This window comes from Gekko japonicus, unplaced genomic scaffold, assembly GCF_001447785.1.
Source record: "Gekko japonicus isolate JY-2015 unplaced genomic scaffold, Gekko_japonicus_V1.1 scaffold1938, whole genome shotgun sequence".
NCBI classification, from domain to species: Eukaryota; Metazoa; Chordata; class Lepidosauria; order Squamata; family Gekkonidae; genus Gekko; species Gekko japonicus.
This window is the reverse complement of record NW_015168714.1, coordinates 289,999-299,635: the sequence shown is the minus strand read 5'-3', so window position 1 is coordinate 299,635 and position 9,637 is coordinate 289,999. Positions and strand designations below refer to the sequence as shown.

Below are 9,637 nucleotides of genomic sequence, written 5' to 3'. Positions count from 1 at the left end.
CTGAAACTGGAACTGGTCAGAGCAAAGTCCCATTTTCCGAGACTTTTCTGCTTAAATTAAAGCCTTCAGTCCTAGAGATCCATCCCTTTATTGCTTAAAGAAGCCAATCTTACAGAGAGTCTATCCATCCGTTTGCCCACCAAACCTATTTCAGGTGATGCCGAGGCAACCATTCGCTTCCAACTTCGCTTAATGTCTGCATATGGGTCCCATCACTTAAATCCAACTTAGACTCTCCTTTTATAGATGAATCCTATAAACAGAGACTGGTCACTTCTCTGATGCTAACACAGTCCCATATATAACAGCCCATGTGTGACTCAGTTCTTATGTAGTAACTCCTCCTTGCCACCAGAGGACAAATCTCCGCTTGTAACCTGGAAGAGTCTATGATGTTCTTGGTCACATGATCCAGGTCTTCTTCTACTTCCTGAGAGAAGCTTGTACTTTGCTTTTCACTCTTGGCTCCTTGCTGATCGCCATTTTTAAGGTTGTTTATTTTAAGCCAAGTTTGCCCAAGTCTCAGAAAATTGGCAGATCCGCTTATATAAATCCTGGAGACTCCCTGCTATGGTCTAATTCCTTTTAAAGTCTCCATCTCTTCTGCAAAGATTTTTATTTTCCATTTATTTTGTTCTTGCTGGGGAGAAGTCCCCCCCTCGCTTATTTCAGAATGGAGTTTGTTCAATTCTTGGTGTTCTCGCTTCACTGGACTCACTCTGCAATGTCCTATTGCTCAAACATCCCCAGGTAATGTTCGCCAAACCCCCAGCCGCTTGTCCCGGTGTGCGTTGCTTTGTCCCATTCGGGAACTCAGGGGAGGAACCTTCAGGGCAGATGGGGATGCCTTCTCTCACCAACAGCATGCCGGGGAGGTGGCAGTTCCCCAAGCCCCATGGCAAGGGACACTTCGCCGGGCCCCAGGGGGAATGCACACATTCGCACCCCCTTCCTTCCCACTGGTTCACGGATTGTGTCCCGGGAGACAGCCGCCATCAGCACGCCAAAACCGGAAGTCCAGGGGACTTTCTTTTATATATATAGATGACACCTCTGCAGGTCTTAAACTATAGATCACTGGCTGCAAAGCTTTCAATCTAAGTCCAGTTTTTGCCATTACAGTTCTTCTAAACAAGCAGTGCGCGCCTTCCCTAGACACAAGATCTGAATGCTACTTGCCATTGGGTCCAGGAGACAATAAATGCTTTGCTGGAGATGTAATTAGTAGCAGCCTTCCTTGAAGGAAGCAGTTTTGAAGCCCCTGCTGAAGAAGCAGTCCTAGATCTTAAAGAGCTCAGTAACTGTTATCCTTTAGCACATAGTGCTTTTTTAGGCAAGTTGTTCAAGTGGGTGGGTGGCTAGCCAACTTTTTTCAATATAGCTTCAGAGCCTGATTTTGGGAATTCAAATTACTCTGTCACAATGATAGAAGAAGACACTTTAAAATAGTTGAGTGGCTTTTTATGCCACCAGACATGGTGGTGCTGGTCCTGTCTACCAGAGCAGTACCAGAAGATGATGCTAAGGGATAGCTGTTGAATTCTGTGTTATGCTATGGTGTTCCTCAGGGCAGAGTTTCATTCTGTCCCCTATTCTTTTCAACAAATACATGAATCTGCTTGGTGAGGTCATCCAGGTATTTCAAATGAAGTGTTGGTAGTGTACTGATAACACCCAGTTCTACTTTTCCTTATCAGAGTCAGATGAATTAGTTAATGTGCTGGACCTATGCATGGAGGGTGATAATGGGCTTAATACAAATAAACCTAAGTCCTGAAATATTGTTGGTCAGTGATGCAGCTGATCCAAGATTGAAGTGTCATCTTATTCTAGATTGCATTTCATTTCTCCTAAAGGAACAGGTTTATTATTTGAGAGTGCTGTTGCATCCCATTTTGCAGATATACGCAAAGATTTACTCTGGCTCATAACATCTCTTTGGTAACACCTTCAGCTGGTATGCCAACTGCACCCTTCCTTGAAAAGCAAGACCTTGCCATAATTACCCATGCTCTGATGGCATCTTGGTTAAATTATGGCTATGCATTCTCTATGGGGCTGCCTTTGAAAATGGTGTGGAGGCCTCAGTGCAAAATGCATCAGCCAGATTGCTGATTGGCATTAATTATAGCAATCATATTATGCCAGTCTTGCAACAGCTATTTGTTGTTGTTCAGTCGCACAGTCGAGTCCGACTCTTCGCGACCCCATGGACCAGCTCCCTCCAGGCCTTCCGGTCTTCCGCCGTCTCTGAAGTTGGCTCAACTTCATGTTCGTTGCATCGATGACACTGTCTAACCATCTCATCCTTTGCCGTCCCCGTCTTCTTTGACCTTCAATCTTTCCCAGCATCAGGGTCTTTTCCAGTGAGTGCTCCCTTCTCATTTGGTGGCCAAAGTATTTGAGCTTCAGTTTCATTATCTGGCCTTCCAGGGAACAGTCAGGGTTGATTTCTTTGAGGATTGCCTGATTTGTTCTTCTTGCAGTCCAAGGGACTCTCAAGAGTCTTCTCCAGCACCATAGTTCAAAAGAATCTATTCTTCGGCGCTCGGCCTTCCTTATAGTCCAACTCTCGCAGCCATACATGACTACTGGGAATACCATTGCTTTGACCATGCGGACTTTTGTTGGCAGGGTGATGTCTCTACTTTTTATCATGCTTTTGACTTCCTACTTTAGCATTCCAGTCCCCTATGATGATGAGGACATCATTTTTTGGTGTTAGTTCTAGGAGGTGTTGTAGGTCTTCATAGAACCGGTCCACTTCAGCCTCTTCTGCATCAGTGGTTGGGGCATAGACTTGGATTACTGTGATGTTGAATGGTTTGCCTTGGAATCGGACAGAAATCATTCTGTCATTTTTGAGATTGTATCCCAGTACTGCCTTTTGCACTCTCTTGTTGACTATAAAGGCCACACCATTTTTTCTACGAGATTCCTGTCCACAGTAGTAGATATAATGGTCTTCTGAGTTAAATTCGCCCATTCCTGTCCACTTTAGTTCACTGATTCCTAGGATATCGATGTTCAGTCTTGCCATCTCATTTTTGACCACGTCAAGCTTACCTTGATTCATAGATCTTACATTCCAGGTTCCTATGTAATATTGTTCTTTGCAGCATCGGACTTTCCTTTCACCATCAGACACATGCACAACTGAGCGTCCTTTCGGCTTTGGCCCAGCCGCTTCACTCTTTCTGGGGTTACTTGTACTTGTCCTCTGCTCTTCCTCAGTAGCATATTGGACACCTTCCGACCTGAGGGGCTCATCTTCCGGCATCATATCTTTTAGCCTTTTGATACTGTCCATAGGGTTTTCTTTGCAAAAATACTGGAGTGGGTTGCCATTTCCTTCTCCAGGTGGATCAAGGAATCTAAAGAATTGCCTGCTGCTGCACACATGCCCATCAATTAAGATCTTCATCTAAGGCCCTGCTGCCACTTCCTTTGTTATGAGAGTTATGAGCAATAAGAGAGAGGTCCTTCTCGATGTGACATCCCAGTAACTGAATGCCCTTTTCCCTCTAGGTGTATCACTTGGTATCAGACTTGATAAGCTTTTGGTGCTAGGTAAAGACTTATTTGCCCAATCCAATCCAATCACCTTTATTGACATAACTATAGCTTTAAAAAAGATAACAGTACAAGTCAGCCCAGACTTATTTGTCCAGGTACTTTGAGTTTATATTTTTATGAACTGATTTTAAAAACACAGCATCTTATGTTGTGTAAGTCATCGTTTTTTGTAAAGTATTATGGTGCTGGGTGTATACTGTTTAGAGCTAGAAGAAGAGAATACTAGCCTCATTTGAATCTTAATTTTTTAGATCTCTTTTCCCCAACACACCAGAGCTTTAAAATATCTACATCCTCTATTTCTCAATAAATATATGGAGGTTGCGAAAGGGTAGGGTTCAAGGTTTTATGATAATTGTTACGTTGCCTATCACAAGAATCCCTTGGAGGCTTAGTATTGTAGATATTTATAACCTGAAAGTAATGTAGCTGGTTTGCTGATGTATATTACTTATCATAGAGCTGTACGGTAAAGTAACATCATTCTAATGTTCTCTGTTACTGCAGGCAACAACTGAGCAACCTTTTATACAGAAGCTCTTCCGTCCTGTTGCGGCAGATGGACAGCTAAATACTCTGGGAGATCTCCTAAAAGAAGTTTGTCCTGCTGCTATTAATCCTGAAGGTACTATATGATATACCCATGCTTCCTTATTTGTAGTCATGTTTCATTTTCTTAACTTTCAAAACCTTTTAAAATCAGCTGGTCTTGAAAAATAATTGCTGAGCTAATAAAAATAAGTTGAAGCATAATCATTTTGAAAACTGTCTTACAGAATATAGATGTGGAAACCACATATCTGTTTATATGTATGAGTGTACCATATTTAGCCAGATGATTGTGGGTAGGGGTGCTTAAATACTGCAATAGCTAAGTGAGCCTTCATTTGAAATTGGAATTAGATTTGATTGTATTGACTTACATTGTATGCAGTCTGCCTTGAATCACAGTGAAAGTGGCGATCTGTAAATAATGTAAATAAAAATTTCCAATTTTATTAATACATTTCCAATTCTATTAATACATTTACTAAGCAAGCATACATAGTATGTGGTCTCTATAACTAAAACTGTTTGCAACTAAATAGGCCTTATACTATCCAGGAGCATCTCAAAACTTTGATTCATACCACCTACGTACCATTTACATTACAAAATATGTTTGCTTAGGAAAACAGCTGTGAAATTAAGGATTTCTGCTTGCACATTCTCTCCTGACCTCTCTCCACTGACTTGCTGGTATAATCCCATTAATAAGGAGGAGGAGCAGCAGGTGGGGGTGGGGCTGAAAGGGCAGAATGTCTCTGGATCTGAGATTGGCAGGATTTCCTGAGCCAGCTTGGTTGTCACAAGTTACTCTGGGGCTGTAGGGGCTGATTCTCTGACAAGGTCATGGACACGGAGTCTGTGTATAAAGTGCCCACAAGCTTGTCTCAGTGATAGTGTTGGTGTCAGACCTGACATATGCAAGTGAGAGGGGAGGAAGGCTGCTATTATCACACCTGGCTTCTGTAGTGGTAACTTAATAGGTCCTTGGGTAGTTTGGAAATTAGGTAACTTTACTTCTGCATTGCACTTCATTTAATTATTTAACCATATGACACTAGCCATCCTAAAAACATTACCTTTCTTGTCATAGACTGATAACAATGAGAAGTCAAGAAAGACAATTTTAGAATGATTGACATATGAAGGATCCTTCCTGGAGTGACTTTGGGTACAGTGGATGCTCAGAAATACAAAGTCATCTTACCATAGGTTGGGGTGGCTGGAAGTCAGCACAGCAAGCTTTTTTTTTCATCTGTGGCTTCTTTGCTCATTTGAAAAAGGCCTGTAATTTATCTTTTATTCAGAAGTTATGTTGCCACTGCATTTATTTCCTTTTTAACAAAGGTTCCCATCAAAGCATGCCATTATATCTTCTGCTCTCAATTCTTCAGTTTTAACTGTGGCCAAATTTAATAAATATTTAATCCTTAGATCTTTAAAAATTGTGTGTGCAAATGGTTGTTGATGTTGTGTAACTCATTATGACTTGACCATTTATTTTCACTGGGTAGAAGCCCGGAAGAAGTTTGAGGGTTTGTATTTCTGAACGGCACTTCCCTTCTGTTTGTGATCACAGGATAAAAGCTCTCTAGTCTTATATGTGTACTTTTTTACTGCTACATCATGTAGTGTGCTCTTAAGATTGAGATCTCATTCCCCAGGAAGCATTTTCTGCTTAAGATTAATTGCCCTTTTAAAGTCTGTGTTTGATGTATTTCTTTGGCTGACTATATCCTGACTCAGTTTAACCCTCTTTGACCTGACCTCACTGAGTATTACCACCATGACTGAGGTAGAAAACCTTCAACATGATGTATGCAGTACAGATCCCAAGCCTGTGGTTCTTTAGAACTTGGATTCAATTAGCTGAATTTTTTTGCTGATTCACAGAAGTAAAAAGTGTCTTTTCAGACTTCCGTATTTTAATGCCAAGCCGTGAATAGATATTCCTAGTGGTATTATATACCATAATATTTTTTACTGACACTGTTCAGTCAACTAGAGAAAACGTAAGAAAGGATAATTCTACCATTGTCTCTATCTGTGATAATAGGGAGAGCATTGCTCTTCCTTACAAAACCTTTGGCTCAAATTCCTAGATTTGGACAAGACAAAATGGGCTACTATGGTCCTTCTTTGTCCTTGTTTGCAGAGGTATAGCCTCAGCATTGAATGTAAATTAAATTTGTGTTCTGCAGTGTATTTCATATGATAAATCTTTCTATCGAATCTGTATGAAACCATTTTAATGGGTTTATATTATCAGTTTTCACTTCTTTGGACACTGCTGAAGTCCAGTAAGTTGTGTGGGTGGCTACTTGTGCCATGTGAAACTGTTTTCATACAAGTGCATTTTAAACAGGCATCCATGATGTTTCTCAGAGATATAAATCAGGCTTGACTTGAGGCTGTATCAAAACTTCTCCCCTAGATTTAATTTATGTTTCAGTCGTTTGATGAAACTGCCACCGATTTTTCATCTGTAATTAGTGTATTCACTTTCCCCCAAAGGAACAGTGGAGTAGCTTTCTAAACTTGCAGGAATTGTTAAATGCTCAGGCTTAAATTGGCAAGCATGTACAAGAACTTTCTAATGTCTGTTTTGTGTGTACTTTGGGATTTTAGAATTGTCATTATGTCTCTTAGTTCTGTAATTTTTTCAAAAAGTAGCAACTTAAAAGCTTTCCACACCCCTCCCAGCTTCTACCCACTCAGTTCCTCCTTATAGGTGCCTCTTTTTACACATACCCTGCCCAATACTACTGCACATGCCCTCTACCTTCTTTTGGAAACCCTCAGCCTTGACTATGGATAGGTAGTTACAAATCAAATATGCAGAACTGTTTAAACTATGCTTGCCATTCATTCCTGTTAGTATACCATATTCCGTAGTGGTTCCATTCTCTCCCTTCCCTTTCATTTTATATTGAGATGTTACATTTGTGATGTGAACCATATTTACCCGGAAGTACTAATGAAATCTAAGTAAATTTCTTCTAGGATGCTTCCTAAAGCCCTAGTTAACAACAGTTATGATTTGTGTAACATAAAGAAACAAATCCATTTGCAGCTGCTTTAAGCTAGAATTGGTAAAAGCTTTGGACAAAAAAAATTATAAATAAATGGAAATTTGCATGGTACTGAAATTTTAGTATGAACTTTCTCTTTTAGAATGTTATGAATTCAAGTTTGGTACATTCTCTGTGATAGTTTCTTACTGCTCATGCAGTTAATTGTGCAATAACAATACAATGATCAGTTCTGGAAATGAAGGTTCTAAAGAATTTCAGTGTGTAATGAAACAATGCTTGTTGCTTGAAACCTGTCTTAGTCTGTAGATGTCTGATTAGTTGTCTGTCTTTCTTGGAATTAGATGGTGAAAAGAATCAAGTGGTGATTCATGGAATAGAACCAATGTTGGAGACACCAGTACAGTGGCTAAGTGAGCATATGAGTTACCCTGATAATTTTCTGCACATCAGCGTCCTCCCCCAACCTGCAGATTGAAATGTTGGCTTGTGTGTACGAAGATCACTCTTGGATTGGAACTACAAAGTTAACTGTTAACTTCCATCAGTCATGGTGGGGACAACCTGATCAGAAAACGTTTCTACTGCAAGTTAAACAGAAAGAAAGATCCTGTCATGAGAGATCAGGAATCGTACTGGCCATATTTTGCATCACCCACGATTTTCTTCACTGCTGTCATTGCAATTGTGACATGAGAAACTTTATAAGACCTCTGCAAGTGATCATCTCTTTTCTTGTTAAGATAATATAATTGAAAGCATGGAAAATGTGGAAATATGTGCCACTTTGTATTTCTTACTAATCAATAAACAAGGGTATTTTCTAAAGTTTTGGTGGGTTTTTCCCCTCAAGAGTGAACCCTGGTTTAGTCTAGAAAATTAGCCAAGGAATTATTTTTGTTAACTTGCAGGATTTCTTTATAAAGATTTTCCTTCATTCCTGAGAAATGTTTTTGGAGACACACGGGCTGCTTGGGGGATGTAGGGGAAGATCTATTTTGTCAGTTCCTTCTGTGAGCTTTAGGCTCTTGTGTTGTATTACTTATACATTGCTCCTGGAGAATTCTAACATGTCTGTATCATCTAGAAAGTGTTCAGAGTATGATGTGTGATACCCTTATCACAATGTATTACAAATAAGTCCAAGAAAATATTAAACTACGTAATGGATTTATACCCAGCACTGTGTTACAAAGATTTCCCTCTTGCCAAACAGTTAATCAGCATAAATTGCCTTGGTTTGGTCTCTTAAGAAGTGATTGGAGTTGAAAGTGTGACCATGTATTAAAAAACATACCTCCAGATACAGGATTTTTCCTCCTTTCCAAGAGGTTCCCCTTCTGACTGTTTGAGCCTCTCCATCCAAATTAGTTCTATGCAGGGCTCTTTTTGTAGAAAAAGCCCAGCAGGAACTCATTAGCATAATAGGCCACACCCAACAGCAAAACTCATTAGCATATTAGGCCACACCCTGACAGCACCGCTCATTAGCACATTAAGCCACACCCCCATGCTATCAGAAGTGTGGTCATCCAGCCACACCCACCTTTCCCTTCTTATTCTGTTTACCTTGTTTGTTGTCAAAACCCAGGGCTTTTTTTGGAGCAGGAACTCCTTTGTATGTTAGGCCACACACCCCTGATGTAGCTAATCCTAATGAGTTCCTGCTATTGGGTGTGGCCTATTATTCTAATGAGTTCCTGCTGGGCGTGGCCAACTCAGGAGCCAGCCGGAACTCTGTTCCTGTGCGTTCCTGCCCAAAAATAGCCCTGGTTCTATGTTTAGAAACTTGTCATGAAACAGCAGAGTAATGTGGTACTGTTTCTGCCATAATAGAGGGACACAAGGGCACTTCCAGGAAGAACTGGGATATAGAATTCATCACTGAAAGACTAAAACTGAAATCCCTACATCCCTTCATTTAAAAACAACAACAACCTGTCTTCCAAACTTAAAAATTCTTAACCAGAGCTAACTCTGGAGAGAGAGGAGCAGAGTCCTGCTAGATCTAGCTGGGGATGGGGGGAGTTGAGAACCCAAGCAGTTAGTCCAATGTCAGTTTCACTTTTGAAACTTCTAGAAGGGGGGATGTTGAGCAAAGTGCAGGAAGGCTGCTGCTAAGGCAGGTACTCACCTTTGCTGTTCTTGTGTATGAAGTATGAAGTAATGTCAGATGTGAAACAAAGAGACCTAAATACCTACTCAACCATGGTGTTTGCTAGGTGATTTTGAGACCATGGCTACCTCTCAGCAGCTGTGGGGGATGACTTTTAAAAATGGGGTTGGAATGCCGCCATGGGAGGGAGGGCTCCTGCCTGAAGAAATGTAATTTTATTTAGTGAGAAACAACTGTTTTACAGGCCACATGGGAGCGGGGAGCAGTAGGCAGTGCAATATAGCATAGTTTGGGGTAGTGAGTCACATACAAAGAAAGGTACAAAATAAAGAGGAGGTAAAGTAACTAACCGAAGAAAGCAGACAGT

The 9,637-nt window shown here is 40.7% G+C and overlaps 1 protein-coding gene across 1 annotated transcript in view; it reads left to right on the top strand.

Annotated features, from left to right (window-relative positions):
* ATG5 (autophagy related 5) overlaps positions 1 to 8,586 on the top strand; it is a 40,655-nt gene extending 32,069 nt beyond the window's left edge. Inside the window, exons 7-8 of the mRNA XM_015415561.1 lie at positions 4,084 to 4,201; positions 7,499 to 8,586. Coding sequence (XP_015271047.1) covers positions 4,084 to 4,201; positions 7,499 to 7,632 — 252 coding nt within the window. The 3' untranslated portion in view covers positions 7,633 to 8,586. The remainder of the gene's footprint in view (positions 1 to 4,083; positions 4,202 to 7,498) is intronic.
* Positions 8,587 to 9,637: the final 1,051 nt, after the last annotated feature.